A 24,599-nucleotide genomic window follows, 5' to 3' on the forward strand; every position below is an offset into this window, starting at 1 on the left:
TGTAACAAATGACCCTAAAACTTAGTGGCTTAGAGCAATAAACACTTATTGTTTCATAATTTCTTTCTTAAATTTTATCATGGTAAAGCACGTAACAACAACAAAAAAAAATTGCCTTTGCAACCATTTTTAAGTATACAATTCAGTGACATTAGCTGACAGTCACCATGTTCTGCAGCCATCAACACTGTCTAAAAGTTTTTCAACACTCCAAACGGAAACTCAGTATCCCTTAAGCAGCAAGTGTAACCACTAATAAACTTTGTCTCTATGCATTTGTCTATTTTAGATATTTCATATAACTGGGATCATACAGTATTTGCCTTTTTGTGTCTGACTTGTTTCACTTAGCATAATTTTTTCAAGATTCATTTATGTCATAGCATGTTTCAGAACTTCGTTTCTCTTTATGGCTAAGTAATATTCCATTGTATGTATATATAACATTTTATTTATCCATTCATCTGTTGATGGGCACTTGGGTTGTTTATACCTTTTAGCTATTGTGAATAAATGCCCCAGTGAACACTGGTATACAAGTGTCTGTCTGAGTTCCTGCTTTCAAGTCTTTCAGGTATATACCTAAGAGTCAGATTGCTGTATCATATAGTAATTCTGTTTCACTTTTTGAGGAATCATCAAACTGTTTTCCACAGTGGCTATATCATTTTACATTTTCACCAGCAATGGATAAGGGTTCCAATTTCTCCATATCCTTATCAATACTTGTTATTTTCCATTTTTCTGGTAATAGCCATCCTAATGGGTATCTCATTGTAGTTTTGATTTGCATTTCCCTAATAGTTAATAATATTGGAAATCTTTTCATGTGCTTATTGGCTGTTGGTATATTTTCTTTAAAGAGATGCCTTTTCCCCGTTTTGAATAGGTTGTTAGTCTTTTTGTTTTGAGCCATGGGAGTTCTTTATATATTCTGAATATTAAACCCTTTTCTGATATATGGTTATCAAATATTTTCTTCCATTCTGTAAGTTGCCTCTTCACTTTGTTGATAGAGTCTTTTGATGTAAAAGGTTTTTAATTTTGATAAAGTCAACTTACCAATTTTTTTCTTTTGTTGCTTGTATATTTAGTGTCATATCTAAAAATCAATCATCAAAAACTAGGTCCTGAAGTTTTACCCCTATGTTTTGTTGTAAGAGTTTAATGGGTTTAGTTCTTACATTTAACTCATTGACCCATTTTGAGTTAATTTTTATATATGGTATGAGATATGGGTCCAACTTCATTCTTTTTTTACATGTGGAGATCTAGTTGGTCCAGCACCATTTGTTGAAGAAACCATTCTTTCCCTATTGAATGGACTTAGCACCATTGTGAAAAATTAAATAGCCATGGAGAAAAAAATAAAAAATTATTTTTTTAATATAGGTTTATTTTTAGACTTTCAATTCTATTTCATTGTTCTATATGTCCTTATTCTGTTACCACACTGGTTTTGATTACTGTGGCTTTATAGTACATTTTGAAATGGGGAAATGTGAGTTCTTCTACTTGGTTCTTTTTCAAGATTGTTTTAGCTCTTTGGAGTCCTTTGCAATTTCATTTAAATTTGAGGATTGGCTTTTCCATTTTATGGAAAGATGGCTGTTGGAATTTTGATAGGGATTGTGTTGAATCTGTAGATCACTTTGGGTATGACTGACATCTGAAACAATATTAATTCTTCCAATCTATGAACGTGGGATGTCGTTCCATTTATTTAGGTCTTCTTTAATTTCTTTCAACAATGTTTTATTGTTGTCCGTGTATAAGTCTTTCACCTCCCTGATTAATTTTATTCCTAGGTATTTTATTCTTCTTGATGCTCTTGTAAATGGAATAGTTTTCTTACTTTCCTTTTCAGATTTCTTATTGCTGGTGTATTACAATAATTGATTTTCTTAAGTTGAACTACCCTGTCATTCCTGAGATAAATCCCACTTGGTTATGGTGTATAGTACTTTTAATATGCTGTCGGATTCAATTTGCTTGAGAATTTTCGCACTGTTGATTTGTTGATGTCTTTATCTGGCCTTGTTATCAGGGCATTGTTGGCCTTGTAGACTGAATTAGTCAGTGTTCCTTCCTCTTCTATTTTTTGGAACAGTTTTAGAAGGATTTGTGTTAATTCTTCTTTAAATGTTTGGTAGAATTCACCAGTGAAAACATCTGGTCCTGGACTTTGCTTTGTTGGAAAGTTTTTGGTTACCTATTCAATCTCTTCATTGGTATAGGGCTAGTGATCCAACAGAGAGGAAGGTAGAAGCTACAGTGCCTTTTATTACCTGGCCTTGGAAGTCATACATCATTATTTTCACAGTATCTTAATGGTCATGTACATCAGCCCTGCTCATTCTGGGAGGGGACTACACAAGTTGTAAAACTAGGAGGTAGGGATCATTGAGAGCCATCTTGAAGGCTGGCAACCATACTTGGGCTTAGTATTTCTGGGACTTTTGTAATAAAAGTAAATTAAAAAAAGGAAACAAAAATATAAAGTTATATATATAAAACCACTGACCCAGCTCTGAGGTTTTGAAGTAATATTGTAGTGAAATCTCAGTGATCTTTTTTTGTTTATTGTAGGGAAGGATTAGTTTAAAATACAGCATTAGAATCTGTTTCATATGGTACTTCTAAATGTGGATGGTATTCTGAGATTGATTAGAATTTTAAATCTAATGAAGAAAAGTGAGTTGTTTAAAGAACGTATTTTTTTTCTAAGTGGTTTTTCTCTCAGACATTAAACAACTGCCCTGTTCATAAATTTATATAAAATTCATGGAAGTGATTATAATAGTTTTTTCCTATGGCCTCATTTTGTTACCATTTTAATATGACTGTTCACTTTAAGGGGTAAATAAGTAAGCCGTTGTGAGGGAGCTTTTGAACTTTGTGTGTAGTTTAGTAGCCAGTTATTCAGACTTTGATAATTTAGATCTCTGGTTCCATACTGTTTGCACACAATAGCTGAATAATGAGGATCATTAAACTCCCTGTTGCAGACATATCCAAATTGTGTTTGCCTCTAACCTTGAAGACTGTGTGACTGGGGAGAGAGGATTGGCTTCTCTATTGACATGCTGTAAGTTGTGAGTTTGCATTACAGGCCAAGCAGCTCATGACCCATTCTGTTTATTTCACTGTTTTGTGGTGGGGAAACAGGTAAAGAAATCCTGCTGAAAACCCCTCCTTCTGCACGTTTTTATGAATAACACCAGTGTTATAGCAGTTAGGGCACTATGATCAAATTCTCCAAAAGCTGTAACGTTAGCAGCATAGAGCCATTGTGGGACACAGCTGTGGTCCGTGTTGGTTACTTTGTGAGACATTGCTCTTTCAAGAGAAAGATTTGGAAGAGAACTTACTATGCAGTTAAATAGGAGGGGAAAAGTGATATTTCAGGGAGAAAAATAATAGAGACAGAAAACACTACTTAGAATATTAAACAAAGGCTTGGCAATGAAGAAGACCAACAGAAATTGAAAATTATTTCTACAGTGATCAAATTAAGTGATGACAGTTTGAGTGATAAGAAATTGTCATAGTATTTATTTTTTTCTGTAGTGTTCAAAATTGAAGAAATAAAAGGTATTTTTATTTTAAGCTATGCATTAAATTACAACAAAAGTAACTTATAAATTAAAATCAAAATAACTTTCAAACTCTAGTGAATTTCCCCTTGAAATTCAGAAGAGTTGGGAAAAACAGGCCTCTTTAGTACCTGTATGGGCTTCCAGGTGGTACAAATGATTAATACACAGGGTGCTAACCAAAAAGTTAGAGATTCGAGTCTACCCAGAGGATCCTCAGAATAAAGGCCTGGCAGTCTACTTCCAAAAGATCAGCTATTGAAAACCCTATGGAGCATAATTCTATTCTGACACACATGGGGTCACTGTGAGGCAAAGCCAACTCAACGGCAACTGGTTTTTTGGGGGAGGGTTTCTTTTAGCACCTGTATATACCAGTCTAATCTCTTAAATGAAGTCCAAGCAGAATGCTCTTTAGAAGCAAGGATGATGAAACTTCATGCCACTTACTTTGGACATGGTGTCAGGAAGGACCAGTCCCTGGAGAAGGACATCATGCTTGGTAAGGTAGAGGGTCACTGAATAAGAGGAAACCTTTGACAAGATGGATTGACACAGTGGCTGCAACAATAGGCTCAAGCATAACAACAACTGTGAGGATGGCACAGGACCGGACAGTGTTTCATTCTGTTGTACATAGGGTTGTTATGAGTTGGAACCAACCTGATGGCACCTAACAGTAACAACAATCTCTTGGAAACAAAGTTAGGATATGTTTGTCTCATCAACACTAACAGACTTCAGTGTTTTTTCTTTTGCCACTCAGAATATTTGAGTGAGAACTGTCTACATACATATACACACAGCATGCACACACACACATATATATGTGATTTGATCTTTTTAAGGAATAATGTAATTGAACTTGAGGGTATATATTCGGCATTTTGGAAAAATTTTTCTTATCATAAGAGTTATTTTCATCCATTTCTGTAAGTTGAAAGATAAGAAGATATGTGTAAGCAGATATTTCTGAGATTTCAGATACCCGTAAAATGGGTCATCAATTTGTTTATACCCTTTGGCCCCACCACTAATTCTGAGCTGCTCTCATGAGCACCATTAATAGGTGTCTTAGTCACCTAGTGCTGCTGTAACAGAAATACCACAAGTGGATGGCTTCAACAAACAGAAGTTTATTCACTCACAGTCTAGTAGGCTAGAAGTCCAAATTCAGGACATTAGCTCCAGGGGAAGGCTTTCTGTCTGTGTCGGCTCTGGAGAAAGGTCTTTGACATCAATCTTCCCCTGGACTAGGATCTTTGTGCATGAACCCCGGTTCCAAAGGACGTGCTTTGCTCACAGTGCTTCTTTCTTGGTGGAATGAGGTCCCCAGCTCTGCTTGCTTCCCTTTCCACATCGGGTCAGGAATGTTACATCCCACCCTAATCCTCTTTAATCACAGACAGACATTATAATTTATAACACACAGGAAAATCACAAAATGGAGAACAGCCACACGATACTGGGAATCATGGCCTAACCAAGTTGACACATATTTTAGGGGGACACAATTCAATCCATGACATTCCACCCTTTGGCCCCCAAAAATTTATGTCCTTGCCACATGTAAAACACATTCACCCCATCATATCATAGCCAAAGTCTTAAATCAGCTCAGAGTCCAAAATCCAAAAATTCCTCTTCATCTGTGAAATCTAGAATACAAGTTATCTGCTTCCAAAGTACAATGGTGGAACAGGCAGGCACAAACTAGACATTTCCTTTACAAATAGGAAAAATTGGAGGGAAAGAAAGCATAATAGGCACCAAGCAAGTCAGCAGAACAAATTACATTAGCCTTCAAGGCTTTGAAAATAATCCTCTGTTCTTTGAGACCATTTACACAATAGCCCTGCCCTCCAGACTCTAGGTATTGGCCACACTCTCCGGATTCTGAGTGGAGGTCCTTTGGCCCTGGGCTTCGACTCTGCCTTCCAGGCCCTCTGGGATGGAAACTCTGCTTCCTCGGCTTTAGGCACCATTCTCCTAGTCCACTTGACTGGCAACTCCACTCTTAGAAACACCAGAGGCCATGGTTCTGCCCTTTGAAACCCCAGAGGTTAAGGCCATACCTTTTGTGACTGAGGCAGCTTGGTTTCCTGTGTTCCTTGTCCCTTCAGCTTCTGCTTCCTGGTTCCTTGGCCTCTCAGTCCTTAAGCCTCACCCCCTCATCTGCCCTGCTGGGGCAAGTGTTCCAAAGCTCTGTAGCTGCACCAGTAAGTGCCTGGAGGCACCCCACTCTGCCAGGAAGCCTCCTTCGCACAGGCACTCAGCTCCCTCCGTGGGTCAGCTCCAGCGCTGTCTGGCACTGGTCTTCTGGTTCTGCGCTGCTGGTCACCTCTGCAACCAGTCCTCTGCTGCTGTTTCTCACCATCTGTGCTTTCTCCAGTGTTTACAGTTCTCCTGACTTCCTTCTGAGTCTTCCAACCATTCACAGTTTCAAAACCGCTTCCACATCTCATAACATGGATAAATCTGGAGAAATAAGAGCAGTCACAGGAGTAGACATATGCACACCCATGTTCATTGCAGAGTTGTTCACAATGGCAAAAAGATGGAAACAACCTAGATGCCCATCAACAGGTGAATGGATAAGCAAACTGTGGTACATACACACAATGGAGTACTGTGCAGCGGTAAAGAACAATGATGAATCTGTGAAGTATCTCATAACAGGGATGAATCTGGAGGGCATTGTGCTGAGTGAAATAAGTCAATCACAAAAGGACAAATGTTGTATGAGGCCATTACTGTAAAAATTCATGAGAAGGTTTACACACAAAAAGAAACAATCTTTGAAGGTTACAAGGGAGGGGAGGTGGGGATGGAAAAACACTAAATAGACAATAGATAAGTGGTAACTTTGGTGAAGGGTAAGACAGTACACAATACTAGGGAAACCAGCACAACTTATACAAGGCAAGGTCATGGAAGCTCCACAGACACATCCCAGCTCCCTGAGGGACCGAATTGCTGGGCTTGAGGGCCGTAGGGACCATGGTCTCAGGGAACATCTAGCTCAATTGGCATAACAGTTTATAAAGAAAATGTTCTACATTCTACTTTGATGAGTAGCGTCTGGGGTATTAAAAGCTTATAAGTGGCCATCTGGGATACTCTACTGGTCTCACTCCTTTGGGAACAAGGAAGAATGAAGAAAACTGAAGATACAAGGGAAAGATTAGTCCAGAGGACTGATGGACCACATCTACCACAGCTTCCACCAGACTGAGTGCAGTACAACTAGATGGTGCCTGGCTACCACCACTGACTGTTCTGACAAGGATCACACCATAGAGGGTCCTGGACAGAGCTGGAAAAAAACGTAGAACAAAATTCTAACTCAAAAAGAAAGACCAGACTTGCTGGCCTGAAAGAGACTGGAGAAACCCTGAAAGTACGGCCCCTGGACACCCTTTCAGCTCAATAATGAAGTCACTCCTGAGGTTCACCCTTCAGCCAAAGATTGGACAGGCCCATAAAACAAAACAAGACTAAAAGGGTACACCAACCCAGGAACAGGGACTAGGAGGCAGGAGGGAACAGGAAAGCTGGTAATAGAGAACCCAAGGTTGAGAAGGAAGAGTGTTGACTTGTCACGGTGTTATTAACCAGTGTCATAGAACAATGTATGTACTGACTGTTTAATGAGAAACTAGTTTGTTCTGTAAACCTTCATCTAAAGTACAATAAAAATTAAAAAGAAAAAAATGCTTCCACATTGTAGGTATCTGTTAGAGCAGCACCCCACTCTCTCAGCACCAAATTCTGTCTTAGCCATCTAGTGCTGCTATAACAGAAATACCACAAGTGGATGGCTTCAACAAACAAAAGTTTATTCACTCACAGTCTAGAAGGCTAAAAGTCCAAGTTGAGGCATCGGCTCCAGGGGAAAGCTTTCTCTCTGTGTCAGCTCTGAAGAAAAGTCCTTGTCAGCAGTCTTCCCCGGGACTAGGCTCTTCTCTGTGCATGAACCCTGGCTCCAAAGGATATGCTCTGCTCCTGGTGCTGCTTTCTTGGTGGTATAGGGTCCCCAGCTCCCTGCTTGCAATCCTTTCATTTCCTGTAAGATAAAAGGTGGCACAGGTCACACCCAGAGAGACTCTCTTTACATTGGATCAAGGATGTGACTTGAGCAAGGGTGTTATACCCCACCCGAATCCTCTTTAACCACAGGCAGAGATTATGATTTATAACACATAAGAAAATCACAAAATGAAGGAGAGCCACACAATACTGGGAATCATGGCCTAACCAAGTTGACACATATTTTGGGGGGATACAATTCAATCCATGACAACAGACCTTATAGATAAGGGAGAACTCTAAGAAAAATAGAAAGAAAATCAAAGGGGATTGGAAAAAAGCCAGATAAGGCAAATAATATTCATTATGTCTTTGTTATAGCTTAAAACAATTTACAAACATTTACAGAAAACAGAATGAAACCGTCATGATCTGATTGTGCCTTGTATCGATATGATAAAAGCATTCTTGATCTGAGACTCATTAGGTGAATGGGGAATTAGAATCCATGTTGGCAAACGGAAATCTCAGTGGTCTTGGAATTCATTATATAATATGGAAGGAAGGTAGACAGGAAGGAAGAATAGAGGAAATATATTTTAAATATTTTAAACAGATGAAAATGTTCAAAAGTAAAATAATTATTTTATAGAAGAGTTCTTATTACAATATTAGGTATTATGCTTATTAAAGTTGATGAGTATTTAAAGACAAATAAGAATAACACCTTGCTTTTAAGAAATGTACTGCCTATTTCAGATAAAGAGAAGTATGCAAGTAATTTGAATACAAAGCAACCATGGATATTGTATTTCTTTGAAAAGAAGAGCCCCAAGACTATGAATCAACCTTAGTGTCTAAAGGCTTTTCAAATTTATTTTAGTTATGTATAAAAATAGCATAATTTTTTAGGGCTCATCTCCATTCCCCCTTTCTTGGCCTTTTTTTTGTTGATCTTTAGTCTGTTAATGATATACTCAGTTAATTGTTGTTAGTTGTCATACAGTCAGCTCCAGCTGACGGTGACCTTATCAGTAACAGAACAAAATGTTAACATTTTGCTTCTGCCTCATTCTCTCTCTTCTCTTTCTAGAATTATGATTAAACAGATATTGATTATTCCTTGTATTATCTTTGCCTCTTCAGGCTATGTTCTAGGTAATTTCTTCTGTCCTATCATCCAGTTTTTAGTTGTCTTCAGTTGTTTTTAATCTGCTGTTAAGTTCATCCATTGACTTTTAAATCTATGTTGCTGTATTTCTAGAAGGTCTGTTTGGATCTTTCCAAATCTGATAGGTCACTTTTTATAAATTCCTATTGTCTGCAGATATTTTCAAGTTTGTCTTTTACAAAAAAAAAATTGTATACAGAGTTGTTTTATAATGCAATAATTATAGTATCTAAAGTCTTTACAGATCTCTTTATACTCTAAAGGTGTTATTTCTTCTCGTTCTCCCTGATGCTACTTTGCCACCTTGTTTGCTTGGTTATCTTTGATGATGTGCTGCTTTTTTTTTTTTTTAATAATTATTAATAATATACAATATAATATACAGCCGAGATTTTAAGTTTTTTTACTCTCAAGATGACTTGTACTGGGTGCCTGAAAGCACTTAAAGTCCGGATACCTTTAGTGTCCTCAACCACCAAAGCTGAAATGAATGAGATTCTGATTCATCATCACCTGATTGGTATAGCTCTTTGGGATTTCCAGCTTAATGTTGGGAGGGGGATTTATTAGACTTCCCATTTTGGGCAGGCCCTGGACTTTGATATCTGTCCTCTTTTCCTCATTATCAAAATCAAAGATCAGATTTGCCTTACGTGCAAATGCCCTTAGGACAAAAACATTTGTGTTCTACTCTCCTCTCTGGGTTCTTGTTTTTCCTTCAGTTTTGGTTCCATGTGTTAAACCATTATGGGAAACTGCCTCAAAAAGTAGTGTGTTTTACATTTTTAAATCTAGCCATAAATATAAGAGGTGTCTGCCTTCTGAATATAAGTGGCATGGTAATAACTTTGAATTCCTACCTTATATATTAAAAAAAAACCCGCCGCCCTCGAGTTGATTCCAACTCATAGCGACCCTATATATAAGGCAACATTTATTCAGTAAACATTGAGGGACAGTATAATACAGTGGTTAAGATCATGGGTTCTAGAATCAGACTGAGTTTAAATCCTGGCTCAGCCATACACTAGTATGTAAATTTGTACCTACTGGTACACGTACCTTGGTTCTTTAATCTATAAACTGAAAATAACAAAGCTTACCTCATTTGGTTGTTATGAAGGTCAAACAAAATAAGGTAAGTAAACATTTACCACAGTGCCTGGCACTCAGTTGACTTTCTAGTGCTTAGAACAGTCAGGAGCATAGTTAGTGTTAAATATATATTCACTGTGTTAAGCGTTTATTGCGTTTCTCATGCACAAACAGACCTATGTTAAGTTCTCTTGGTCTTTGGTTATATTCAAGTAGAAAGGTAATCATACTTGCATTTCCATGAAACAAGTTGAAAACAATTAAAAAGCATTAATTAAGCTATTTACTTAAGTAATGATAGAATTTTTTAAATAATATTTTTAAAATTTCTAATCAGAATAGCAAAGAGTCAATGCTTTTTGGTGGAGGTAGTTTATAAACTAGGGCTTTAAGAAAGTGGAAATAAATACACAGGCTGACGACAATGATGTCAGGTGGTTGTCATGAGCAGCCATGAGTGGAATGGTGGTGCTAATACTTCACATTTGTACATCGTTTTGAAGCGTTTTTCTATGTTCAGATTCTTACTACAACCCTCTGAGGCAACTGTATTTCTGCTTTGTTGATCAGAAAGCAAGGCCTCGAAAGTTCAGCATGGAAGAGTAGAAAGAGATATGTTGGTACAGTCATCTTAGAGAATAGTTTGGTGATTCTTAGTAATGGTGAGAAAGAGCCTACCTTATGACCCAGCAGTTTTACTTCCAGGAATATATCCTAGGGAAATTCTTGAACAAATTGACAAGTTGACATGTACTGGGAGTTTCATTGCAGCACCACTAATAACAGTGAAAAAGGAAGTCAACTGTCTCTCAGTGGACCAGTGGATAAAAAATGGTGGCTTTTTGTATATTATATGGTATAATATACAGATAATACACATTATACCATGAAATAATATATAACAATTAAAATAAATAATATAAATCTGTATCAACATGGATAAATCAAGAGACATAAAATTAAGTGGAAAAAGCTAGTTGCAAAGGAGATAGTGTGATCTTGTTTATATAAAAGTTAAAACACATGAAACATGAAAAAACAGTTGCTGTCGAGTTAATTCTGACCTATGTGTGTCAGAATAGAACTGTGCTCCGTAGGGTGATTTTCAATGGCTCTTTGGGAGCAGATTGCCAGGCCTTTCTTCCAAGGCACCTCTGGGTGGACTTAAGCTTCCAACTTTCAGTTGGCAACCAAACATGCAGTATGCAGGGATACCACATAAAACACTAGTACAGTATATATTGTCTATGTTATTAGTTGTTAGCTGCCACAGAGTTGGCCCCCTACTCATGGCAACCCTGTGCCCAATGTACTATTTTGATCCATAGGGTTTTCATTGGCTGATTTTGGGAAATAGATCACCTGGCCTTTCTGTCTAGTCTGTGTTAGTCTGGAAGCTCTGCTGAAACCTGTTCAGCATCATAGCAACACACAGGCCTCCACTGACAGGTGCATGGTGGCTGCACATGAGGTGCGTAGGATTTGAACTCAGATATCCTGACTCTGAGTCCAGTGGTTCTTCTACTGTAGAAGAGTTATACGAACAAGACATTTTTTATAAAGAAACAGATCATCACCGCATAGCTCTAATTATCAGTTGATGATATCACCAAAAAAGTAGCTACAGCTGCTATTTTACTCCAGGGCTCCACACCTTACTACTGCTACTTCACACACCTCTGCAGCCCTTTGGAGAATCTTTAACCGTTAATGCCTGACAATTAAGCCAAATCCAGAACTAAGAAATTCTTTAAGTTTTTATTTTTTCAATGTCATTGAGAGCATTAAGAATAAGAAACATTGAATTGAGAAAAGAGATAAATATTAACTTTTTTTTTAAAGTTACTATATCCAGCAGTTTAGGCTAGGTTAAGATGCCGTAATTAACTCAAACAGCAAATGTTTATTTCTCACTCACCTTACATGTCTGCCATGGCTCCGCTCCAAGTCCTCTTCGTGCTGGAATTTGAGCTGAAGGAGCAGCCCCTTCTATCAGGGGTATTAGAGGATTCACAGCAGAGCGAAAAGAGAAAAAAGCTCAGATACCTGATGGCTTTCAGAGCTTCTGCTCAGAAGTGGCACATTTCGCTTCCACTCACATTTCCTTGGCCAAAGACGTTACATTGCCAAGTCTGCAGCCTATGCAGAAAAAAAAACAGAGGGGATGTATAATCCTGCCATAGGAAGGGACAGTAAAACAATCTACCTCAGCTATTTGTCCTAAAAACAGTTACGTTTCTGTGAACAGTGCATGTGTATTTGAGTGCTTTAAAAAAAAATTCTAAATATCTGGTCGTTGAAGGGCAATTTGGGAAAATAAACTAGTCTGAGTAAGTTGACAGGTCAATTAACGCACCCAAAGCAAACTCATTGCTGTCAAGTAGCTTTTGACTTACAGCAACCCTATAGGACAAAGTAGAACTGTCCCATAAGGTTTCCAAGACTGTCAATCTTTATGGGAGCAGATTGCCACATCTTTCTCCCGCGGAGCAGCCGGTGAGTTTGAACTGGTGGGTTAGCAGCAGAGAACTTAACCACTGTACCACCAGGGCTCTCTTCAATTAGCAAAGGGCCTTTAATTCTGAGTTCTTTAGCTGTCTCTGGACTCATAAAGTATTTTGCTGCTAGAAGAAGGTTAACTTGTGGTGATGTTTTTTAAATATCCAGTTTGATTAAATTATCCTGTTTTAACTTTTTTCTTTTCTCTTTTTGTTGACAGTGTTATCAGCAAAGTGGTTCCAGCCCCCGAGGCTAAGCCAGCTCCTTCTCTGAGTAGACCAAAAACCCCACCACCTGCACCAGCCCCAGCACCTGTACCGCTGCATATGACTCCTCCCCTGGTGCCTTTGCCGCTCCTCGCACAGCCTACTGCATCGCCTGCTTTAGTTCCGCCTCCTTCCCCTGCCATCTCTGCAGCAGGAAGTTCCAAAGCCCCTGTACGAAGTGTGGTGACCGAGACGGTCAGCACCTACGTGGTGCGTTACATTTTATTTTTACAGTACTTAAGAAAAAGTTACTTAAGAGGTTCCTCTTTTACCATGAGGATGTCTTCAATTAAAAAGAAGTATCATGTATCGTTATTGAATTTCAGAAGTGATTCTTTATGATCGGAAAGGTATTCTCATTGTGTTTTCAAGCTTTTGAAAATATCCTGGCTGAAAAGTTTTTTATATCAGCGTTCAGGTATTCCGTTTCTATAAACTATTGTTTTTCTTTATTGCATATTGTTTTGAGATATGAGTATATATGTATGCCTCACAATGTCAGTATGTAAATATACAGATAAGTTCTTAGTTGCCATCGAGTCAATTCTTAGTGTTATTTAAATCCCATATTGAATTTCTCGATCAAGCAATTAGTTTTTGTGTGTGTGTGTGTGTGTGTGTGTGTGTGTGTGCTTTAGGTGAAAGTTTACAGCACAAATTAGTTTCTTATTCAAAAATTTATACACAAATTATTTTGAGACATTGGTTGCAATCCCTGCAATGTGTCAGTACTCCCCCTTTCCACTCTGGGTTCCCCGTGTCCCTTTGTCCAGTTTTCCTGTCCCTTTCTGCCTTCTCATTTTTGCTTTTGGGCAGGTGTTGCCCACTAAGCAATTAAATTATTCACTTAGGATTATAATTTACCTAATGTATGTTTGGCCCAGCTGATGTTTCTGAGTAGTCCTCAGAGGTAACAGAACTAATTATAGTATTTCATTGGCTAAGATCCAAAGTATGCCAGTGCTTGCATAGTAAATGAAAATGAACTTTTGGACCACAGAGCTTCCTGAGTATCCAAGCATGTCTTCATGTTGTACAACTCACATGTTCAGTGAATTCTTATTGTCCTGGGCATGTTTTGAGGTGTTTTCCTGTACTTAATAGTATTACAAATCAGGATTCAGCCTCAAATAGCTTCTTCTTATTCAAATCCTGGATTCAGTCTAGTAACGAAGTATTTATATAAATATGCTCTTTAGGCATAGAGTGACACACAGACACACAATAAATATTTTAAACACATGAAAGACCCTCCTTGTATTGACATTGCTGTGACTGCCAAATACATGATACACCTGTGTTATATCAGCCTAATGATAGCCCTGGTCTTATGAATAGATACGATTGCAAAGTGGCAGGGTAGGGCTCAGATATCAAGAGCTCTTGATATTTGTTGTTATAAACTGTATAAATATTAACCTCTTTAAAGGAGTTTGGGAAGGAAATTTCAACTAATTATTAAATATTTGTGTCATTATAATGACAAAGGAGCTTTGGTGGCACAATGGCTAAAGCACTCAGCTACTCTCCGAAAGGTTGGTGGTTCAAACCCAGTAGCCCCTGCATGTGAGAAAAGACCTGGTGATCTGCTTCCATAAAGATTTATAGCCTAGAGAACCCTGTGGGGCAGTTCTACTCTGTCCAATAGGGTCGCTGTGAGTTGGAATCCCTTCAACGGCACGCAACAACATAATGATGCAAAGAGGTATAAGAAAAGAATTTTAAATGTATTGAGAGGGGATATAAAGACATGAAAAATTAACAGAAAATACTAAATTGACAATTCAAGACAAAAATAGAAGTGTTACAAACTCTGATTGTCAAATGAGTATTCAAGGACCAATTGCTGTAGGTGTTTAATTGAGGGCACATCACTCCAAGAGGAGTTGTTCGGGGAAGATTGTATACTTAACCTTCATTTCTTCATCTGTAATTAAGGGTTTGTGTTAGACTAGATGATCTCTATGGTATGTTCTAGCACTAAAATTCTGATTCTCTGGTAAATTTTGAGCTAACTCCCTGGACATGGATCAGATTTGAATAGACAGGGTGGATGAAAACCTTTCTATCTCCCAAGGAGACATTTTGTGGACAGAGTGATTCAGAAGAAAGACATAGGCTTTAGAAAAAAAGGCTTTGTATCTTCATACCATACCTGCAGCCGTTGAGTCAATTCTGACTCATGGTGACCCTATAGGACAGAGTGGAACCGCCCAGCAGAGTTTCCAAGGAGCAGCTGGTGGATTCGAACTGCCAGCCTTTTGGTTAGCAGCCGAAGCTCTTAACCACAGGGCTCTTGTATCTTCACAGTGCCTGAAATATTTGATAATTTGTTGAAATTGCCTTCCAAAACTCTTTTATTAGTTGCTGCCTAATAGTATAACTTGGAAATGTTACTTAAATTCTCTTAGCTCCAGTTTCCCCATTCTTGACCTATCCAATGATTGTTTTGTGATGGTTAAATGAAGTAAGATGTTTGAAAGAACTTGGTAGACTGTCAGGTGTTGGGTGTTAGCTATTATGGATGCTATGGCAAGTTTCTCACATAGCACACAGAGTCACTGCCTTTTAATTTCAAGAAAGGTCATCTAGCAGCAGGACTGGCCATGCATGGAAGTTTCAGGGCATAGGATGCTAGACATGTCTTAGCCACTGGACAGCTGGCACCATGGTGACTGGTATTGTCTCCCCATGTTACATTTTCTCTTGAAATTAGAGAGGGGTAAGTCAGGTATGTAAATGTCCACAGATTTCTTTAGGAAGCTTTCGTAATCAACATAATTTGCCTTTGTAGAGGTGTTTTCAAAAACAGTAAACCTTAAAATAAGTATACCAGTAGAATGAACATATACACCCCCAGTACACTGCTCACACACAAAGCCATTTCTTTCTTGTATTATCTAGTTAATGCAGTATTTGAAAGTATAGGAAGAGACTGTGATCTTGCAAACTAACTGCAATTAAATTTTATGTTATCTTATTATAAAAACTTTTGAAAATCAGCTTTAGTGGTTGCTATTTTTGAATACCTGTCATAATTATTTCTTCCAAATTGGTCCCGTTAATGTGGAATTGGAAATAATAATGCCAATTAGGGATGTTCCCTATTTGGTGATGGTAAATTAAATAAACTTCAGCGCATAAAATATTGGTAGCAAAATAATGTTTAAATGTTTAGCTGTTGGGCCTCCTGAGCCCCTTGTTTCATTTGCCCTTTAGTTGATTGTACTTTACTGAAAATGTCATAAAAGGAATGGAAAGTTACTTAGTAACAACTCTTTTATATCCTTGATCTTATCAGCCAGTTCAGGAGAAGGGTTTGGCTAATGAGTAATAAGGTGATACCTGCACATTTGGCTCTATGTATTAATTCCATGCCTACGAATGTGATTGAGGAAACTACCTATAGTTGAGCTCTGTGGTTTTCAAAAATATTGTTATTTCCTTAAAGATACTAGTGATTAAAAATGTATGCATTTATAATGTTTTTTTTAGATAAAGGGGACTGTAGGTTATTTTGTTCATAGAGATGATTATAAAATGCTTTGCTTTGATGATTTACAAGAGAGTTTAGAATATCACGATCCATTAGGAATGTCTCCTATCACAGAGCTTTTTCTTTTTCACATGATCCCAGCACAGTGATGACCATATTCATGGCTTAAGAAATAAAGTGCTAATCTACTACATGTATATTTTTAGTTTTACTTGTCTGTTTGTTAGGTTTACAGTATAAAGTATGACTCTTACCCTGCCCTCTTTTTTATTCTTTTTCTTCATTCCATCTCTGTTTTTGCTTCCTCCTCATTTGAAAACATCAGATCAGAGATGAGTGGGGTAATCAGATCTGGATCTGTCCTGGATGTAACAAACCTGATGATGGAAGTCCAATGATTGGTTGTGATGACTGTGATGACTGGTACCATTGGTAAGTGGTTCTGAACTTCCCTGGCACGCTTGATGAGTATTGCTTAATCACGACAACACCAAGTTATTCCTTGAGAGGAGGAATTCAACAGATTAGATTAGTGATTTTGGACTATCCTGCATTTTCTCCCGATTCAACTGCTGTCCTAAAAACAGTACGTGGGGTAAAATCTCTGAGCCCATTTCCCTAGTGTCACACTGGTATACTTGCTTTTTAAAAGTACCTACAAAAAATAATCCTAAATGTGATGTAATTGATTGCAAAAGCAAGAAGAACCTTTGGACTATTGTTATTCAGCCTAAATTCCAAATATTTTACTTATAGCTCCTTCTTATAAAAAAATTTAAAAGGAGGAAATAGAGGTGTTCCCCTTTCCTCTTTTTCCTGGTAATTTTCTGTAAGAGCTTCACCATGTGACAATAACAAAGGAGGTAACCCCTTTGTAAAGATGGTATAAACAATATTGATAAAAAGACAGCTAGTCTTTTATTTACATCTCTCCAGAAGCTCCCCCGAACTGAAGAAGCTCTATTAAAATATATGGAAATAATCTTCCCATTTTATCTTTAACATATTAGTAATTAAAAGATAGAAATCTATTTAGTTACATGATATATATGCATAAGATAAAAACAAGGTAGCAGTTGCTCAGAAAAATTATACTGTTTCTGGCTGAAAGGGTGAATGAACTAATTAGTTTCTCTAATAGGACTTACAAAAGGGAGAGTGTGTAATGTAATAATCCACATGCCCAACAGTAGTGGTACATAAATTAGAGCTGTTTGATTTCTGGTAAATATACAACAGACTTAAAAATTACTTTAAAATATAGGAAGGAAAAGAATATATACATACAACTTGCTTATCCTTTTTTTTTTTTTTTTAATGTGTAGGCCCTGTGTTGGAATAACAGCTGCACCACCAGAAGAAATGCAGTGGTTCTGTCCCAAGTGTGCCAACAAGAAGAAAGATAAAAAGCACAAAAAGAGGAAGCACCGAGCACACTGATGTCTTCTCGTGGCCTGAACCGCATAGTATCAGATCAGGGTTTCTTTCCTCTAGAGGAGAGTGGGTACAATTCTGCCATCGTTATCTGCCACCAAATTCTTAAAGGTAATGAATCTTGGAAGACTGAGGACAAGAACACACTATCCACTCTGGATTTTTCCCTCCTGCATTGGACTGGCCACTGTGGGCTAAATGTTAGTGTGATTGAAGAAAAACTCAAGTAGAGGCATGGCATAGGGACTGCCACGTCTCCATTTTTCTATTACCAGTGACAAGTATTATTAATAAAAAAAAAAAATCAGACATCTTCCTCTTCGATTTTCTTTATTCTCTCCAGGGCCTTTTCATTAAGGTAGTAGACGAGACGATAATGTGTAAGCTGCCTTGACTGCAATTTAAGGATGATATCATTAGTCTGTATACAGTTTTCAACCTCCTTCCCTCTATAGTAAGATAATCATAATAACATCAAAGAAAACTCCAGTTGGAGTATTGGTAAATATTTTTGTGATGAGAATATATGAAGCTTCCCCTCCTCATTTTTAGTACTAACATGTAAAATGTTCAGGCTTTTGTGAAATACCTTATATTTTTTAAGAAAAGGGTTTCTATCATGTCCTGTTTGTTTTTGTGCAAATTATTTTTGTTTACTATAACATTATTTTATATCTTTGTTGCATTCTAATTTTGCCCTTCTTTAAACTGCTGGAGTCTCTTCTCACTGCTTGTACATTTCATCAACTTGTATAAAAACTCTTCATACTAAAAGATTTCCCCTAATGTAAATAATAAATATTTATGAAGTAGTTATTTTAAAATTTTTTATCGTGTTTAATTAATTCTGGCTTTCTGTGAAATCCACTGTGATTTCACCCATGTTTGTAATTACTGCCTGTACATAAAGTAAAGAAGGCTAGAAAAGAAGAGCCGTGGCTCTAAGTAATTTACCTTGAGTTGGACCTGTGCGGTGCCCAAAAAACACTCTGGGAAAAAAGGACCCTAGCAGTTAGAAGGAAAACAAGACAATTTAAATCTCTAGGTTATGATTTGAAATTGTTTTGTTCGTTATCTGTTTTGTTTCTGTAAGTTTCCTTGACTTATTAAAAGGACATGTAGATTCCACAAAAGTAAAACAAACAAAAAAATACTGTAGCATTTTGTGTTTATATTGTTTTATTTCTGCAGATCTATTCGCTGATATTGTGGTTTAAGGCTGAAATGAAGTATATTATGAATTTTCTTAATAAAATTTCTCAAATTTCAGGGTATCACAAAACTTTATTATATTACTATACTGCCCGCTATTTATTGTATGTTTTAGATGTCTGAGAGGTAAACCAAATATTTTATTTTTAATGTAAAACATTGAATTTAATTTTATTAGCATATTTTAGCAATGTTGGAATAAATATGGACTCTTACTTGATTTTTAAATAACCTCAATTTGGACTAGTGTGGATATCTTGAATGCCAGAATATGGGTTTTGACTCTAATACAAATATATTAATAGAGATTGTGGGTTTTTTTAATGCCAACTAAATTGATATTAGTGTATAAATTAGTCATACAGGCAGTACCTGGATTCCGAACAAGTTCCGTTCCTAAGTCTGTCTTTAAGTCAAATTTGTGCGTAAGTCAGAACAGTTAGGTACGGTTTGTGTCTAACATTAGTTAGTCAAATGTTTGTTTTAGTATATAACATATAGTGTACCTTCCTGTGCACAAAAATCATTAAAGAAACACTTCTAGATACACTGAGACATCTTTAACATAATACAGTAATAATAATGTTTTGATGTACATCACAAAGTAGCACCTGCTTGTTATTAAGAACCATTGTATGTACCTCAAATTTTTAATATAATAGGCTTTATGGAGGTTGGTTCATAACTATGGGTTGTTTGTACATGGGATGTTCGTAACCTGGGGACTGCCTGTATTTTAAAACATATTGTGTGGTTAGAGAAATGAGGTTTTCTGACATGAATGTTAAATAGCAAATGAGTGGAAATGGAGTAGACCTTTTAAGAGTGCAGTATTACATTGCTGTCCTTGTTCTGGAGGCCAAAATGTTTCTATCCCTGCAAAAAAAAAAAAAAAAAAAAGCATATATGTTAAGATATGTGTTTTTTGTTTTATTAATTTGAGATCATTCTAAATACTTTATACAATATTTTCACATGCACAGATATACCCATCAGTGCTTTTTGGAGAGGGATAGGGGTGGGGGAATTGAAAAATAAAGATTATTGGCTATTTCATAGTTTGCTTTTCCATTTTCTTTATTTAGGATTTAGTTCCCTGAGGCATGGTCAGTGGATCTAAAGTTGCCACGTTTAAGTGAGCAGGTCATGCTACTGAAATAAGAATGGAGGTGCCTATATATAACCTTTTCCCTAGTCCTGCTGTCTGAGAGACTTCAGCCCATACTACATTTAAGGAATTTCAATCAGTTCGTTGTCCCTTGCTATTTCATGGTTGCTTTCCTAAATCCAGTTCATGATTTTATAAATGGTCTTTGCAATAATAAAACCAAAGAATCATTTTTAGGGGGCTGGATAGCTCAAGGGATTAGTAATGGAATACAGAGCCTTCACCTCTAGGTCAGTGAGTTGAATCCAGTCCAGATCACTGGAGACCAAAAGTTGTTACCATCTTATGACTGTTCAGTGGGCTGTGTGAAATGAACTGGTGGTGTCAGTCTCTAGTGGATGGCTGTCCAGGGCATGACACCAATCAAAGGAAGTTAAAGAAACTGCAAAAAAAAAAGGAAAGTTAGAAAGTTGGGCATAGTAATTCTCCATAAGGTAATATGGAAGAAGAAAGAGCAGCTTACAGATACTGTGGACATGACAAAGAGATTAATTTACCTTCCTTAATGAAGTAGAACATAATAGGAAAAGAGAAAGCCTGTATAGGACTAGAGGGGAGAAGGATAAATTGGGAAAGATTATGTAATCAAGAAAACTTTAGGGGGCCTAAACAAGTAAAAGTAGATTTTGACTTTTGAGGAGGAAGGAAATCATAAGCAGCAGGAATTTGAAGAACTACTGTAACTGAGAGAATTAGATGCAAAGGAATGAAAAGAATTTGCCTTTGAAGGGTGAGAAGCAGGGCTTCGAACCAGTTCGTTCCAGTTCAAACCCCTGCTGAGAATTTTCATTTCCACCCCAGATATACTGAATCAGAATCTACGTTTTAACAAGATCCCTAATTGATTCTTATGTATAATAAATTTTGAGAACCATTGCTCTACTAGTAATTCTCAGGATTGGTCCCTAAGCAGCAGTATTAGCATCGATGAGAACTTGTTACATACACAAATTCTCAGCAGGAGTTTGAACTTGGAACGAACTGATTCGAAGCCCTAGTTAGAAGTTTTCACTTTTAAGTAAAATCATGACCCATTTTAATTATTCCAACACTATCATTTGGCCTTAGCATCAGTACTTTGTAAAGAGAAATAGCCAGGGGAAAAAAAATTGCCCTGGCTATTGATTTTATTGGAGGAGATGGTAATTTAAGAAACAGATGCCCTCACTCACAGGAAACAGAGAAACTCTTCTAGTGAGATAATCAGCCTTCAGAGCCATGTGTAGCTTGCAGAGTGTAATTTCTATGACTGACAAGGTGTTTCTCTTCTGCAGGTGTCTACAGTTAAGTACAGTGAGGATCTTTATCCTCCAACTGATGTGTGGTTCCAAATGTCCTGAAGAAAATCAGAGGGTATCACAGTATTCTGACTTCGTTGGGCTTTTTCAGAGATAAAATATAATGCATTACCCTACTGTATCATCTAAACCGCCTTTGTTCTCCTTTCAGTAGGACGATTAGACAAAGACCTACTAACCAAATTAAAGTATAAAATGAACACTGAGATAGGAAACCTTGCCAGTAAGAATGCTAATGAATGAAGCTCACTAAAGGCATGCTAAGTTGCCAATATAAATAGTTTTATGGCCAATCTCTTTAGATCATGGCAGTATTCTTTAGAAGTTTAAGTCTAAAAGTAGATGAGTTACCTTGACTGTAGAATGAAATAGTGTTCTGAATAATGTCTCTTTCCACAATGGTACCAGTCATTCTGTTAGGAGACTATTTCTTTGAGAATCTTGGATTCGTTGCAGACTAAAAAGTATAAAGTAACTATTAATCCATGCGTGAAGGTCAATAAATGACATTGTAATTAGATATCTAGATGGACAGGTGAACAGTTTATTCTTAATTTGATTAAACTTGCATTTAGTTTACATGTGAATTATTAAAACAACTGCTAATGACCATCCTGGACAACTCTTTTTAGTTTGTAAAAGAACAGTTTTAAACACTTTCATTCATTCATTCAACATTTGCTAGGCACTTTTTGTGGAAATTTCAAAGACATATTAGATCCAAGTTTGTCTTTCCAGTAATCTGGGTTCTGAGGCCCTCTGGTCGTTTCTCTTTCTCCATGGTAATTGCAGTCATTCCCACAATGTACTGTGTACGAAAATGCACTTCATCAGAGTCTATGCATGTTGCAAACTTGTTCTTTTCCCATTTTTTTTTTTTTACATGATCTTTCTATGCACCTTAGACCACAAGTTGTTTTTAATTTTGATACAGGCAGTCCCTGGATTACAAACACGTTCCGTTCCTAAATCTGTCCTAAAGTAGAATTTGTACGTAAATCAGAACAGCTAGGTAGAGTTTGTACTTAAGATCAGTTAATCAAATGTTTGTCTTGGTGTATAGTATATAGTGTACCTTTCTATACATACAAAGCATTAAAGAAGCACTTCCAGATACACTAAAACATCTTTAACACATAGTACAGTAATAATGTTTTGATGCACATTGCAAAGTAGTGCCCATTTGTTTTTATGAACTTTTGTATGTACCTTGATTTTTTAATATAATAGGCTTTACAGGGGTTGGTCCATAATCCAGGGACTGCCTGTATAGCTTTATGCTTTGAAATGTTTACATTTACAACAAAATAATTTAAAGATTATTAGCAAGTATTTATATTAACTACACTAAGAACTAGCAAAGTAGATATTATATAAAAATACACACATGTAGTACATATAAACTGCCAGATTTAAAAGTTGGGCTTTTAGAACAGAAGCATATTTTAGGTACTTCCTTAGGCTTAAGCAATAATTTCGTACTAAATTCTTGGAACCTAGTCAGTATTTTTTTAACTTTTTCAAATTTCATGGGTTTTTTTGTTTGGTCATATTTTTTATTAATGAAATGTTTAGAATGGGACTATCGTAAGCAAAACAACACAAACCTGAAGAATGTCATTGTCCTTAATGAGTTAACTATTGACAAGTTAAATAGTTTTAAGAAAATGTGCTGGTTCTATTGAACTCATTCGGAGCTATAGCAGTAGTTATCAGAGGAAGGTCAAATAGTCCAAGGATATTATCAGGTTACATTCTAATTATTATTAAATTGGAATGTTGATTAAATGTTAATGCAGTTTTCAGAAAATGAATTCTTTATAACTGGATTTCTAGATAACCAGTTCTTCATCTTCCGTTCATTCTGTTAATTTTGACATGGCCATTTACAACATTCAGAAAAACAAATACAAGGCCCAGAATGTCCTGCTTTTAGCAATATGTGTATATTTCTCAAAAAAAAAAAAAATAATAATCTTCATTAGGTATCTCTCTAGGCAAGATACATCCTGCACTGTGAGGACACAAAGATGAACGGAGATAGCATGCCCCCAGTGTTAGAGGAGAGCGATAACAGGTAACATATTAAGGTGGTGCACACGTCAAATATGGATACAAATCAGAAGTTCATGGAAAGATTATCATTTCTGACAACAGTCTGACCAATTTCCATGTATAAATCAATAAAGGGAATCTTACCACAAAATAAGTGTTATAAAACAAGACATAAGAATACACATAGTATGATTTCTTATATATAAATTTAAAAAGAGACATGCTTGTTAACAAATAACAATAAATATTTTGGGATGCCCAGAACATTCTCTGATAAGAAGGCTGGGAATTGCATCACCTTCTCTATCCCAGGTCCTTCTTATCATAGAAGACTTCCTCATTCTGGGCACACAGTAACTTTCTCTGCCTCTTGCACATGCACGAGAACCATAGGGGACCTGGCCAACCCCACTTCTATGTCCGTTCTCAGCAGGAAGGAACGGGGTCTCTCATACCACAGTACAAGAGAGAAAATGTGCCAGATTGTAAGAGCTAGCCTCAGGGGAGCGGGGGTGGACTGAAGGGGAAACAAGCTTTTTGAGGCTGAACATGAGCATCCTCATGCAGTCTGTCAATTCTCTACAGTTTGCATTCTTATGTAAACACCTGGCCTGAACCACTATTGTCCACCACCACTATAAAACCTCTGCCCTCCCACGTGGGGCACAGAGATCTGCTTTGGTCTTTAAGCCCCCCAGGATTTGTCGCAGTGTGTAAGTCTCCCTAATAAACTCCTTCACTGCATATATATATACATATAATTAGGTGCCATCAAGCCAGTTGTGACTCATAGTGACCCTATGGACAACAGAACGAAACAATGCCCAGTCCTGCACCATCCCTAACAATCGTTGTTATGCTTCTGCTCATTGTTGCAGCCACTGTGTCAGTCCACCTCATTGAGGGTCTTCCTCTTTTCCACTGACCTGTATTTTGCCAAGCATGATGTCCTTCTCCAGGGACTGACCCCTCCTGACATGTCCCAAGTATGTAAGATGCAGTCTCATCATCCTTGCTTCTAAGAAGCATTCTGGTTGTACTTCTTCCAAGACAGATTTGCTCTTTCTTTTGCCACTCCATGGCATATTCAATGTTCTTCACCAACACCACAATTCAAAGGCGTCAATTCTTCTTTGGTCTTCCTTATTCATTGTCCAGCTTTCACATGCATATGATGTGATTGAAAATACCATGGCTTGGGTCAGGTGCACCTTAGTCTTCAAGGTGACATCTCTGCTCTTCAACACTTTAAAGAGGTCCTTTGCAGCAGATTTACCCAA

At 37.1% G+C, this 24,599-nt stretch overlaps 1 protein-coding gene across 2 annotated transcripts in view; it reads left to right on the forward strand.

Moving 5' to 3' along the window:
* TAF3 (TATA-box binding protein associated factor 3) overlaps positions 1–24,456 on the forward strand; it is a 245,935-nt gene extending 221,479 nt beyond the window's left edge. Inside the window, exons 5-7 of one of the 2 annotated variants that reach the window (XM_003410589.4) lie at positions 12,611–12,866; positions 16,478–16,584; positions 17,478–24,424. In XM_003410589.4, the coding sequence (XP_003410637.1) occupies positions 12,611–12,866; positions 16,478–16,584; positions 17,478–17,592 (478 nt within the window). In that variant the 3' untranslated portion in view covers positions 17,593–24,424. Of the gene's footprint in view, positions 1–12,610; positions 12,867–16,477; positions 16,585–17,477 lie in introns of both variants that reach the window. The other variant, XM_064284839.1, reaches the window with a different exon arrangement.
* Positions 24,457–24,599: the final 143 nt, after the last annotated feature.

Source organism: Loxodonta africana, chromosome 4 (genome assembly GCF_030014295.1).
Source record: "Loxodonta africana isolate mLoxAfr1 chromosome 4, mLoxAfr1.hap2, whole genome shotgun sequence".
NCBI classification, from domain to species: Eukaryota; Metazoa; Chordata; class Mammalia; order Proboscidea; family Elephantidae; genus Loxodonta; species Loxodonta africana.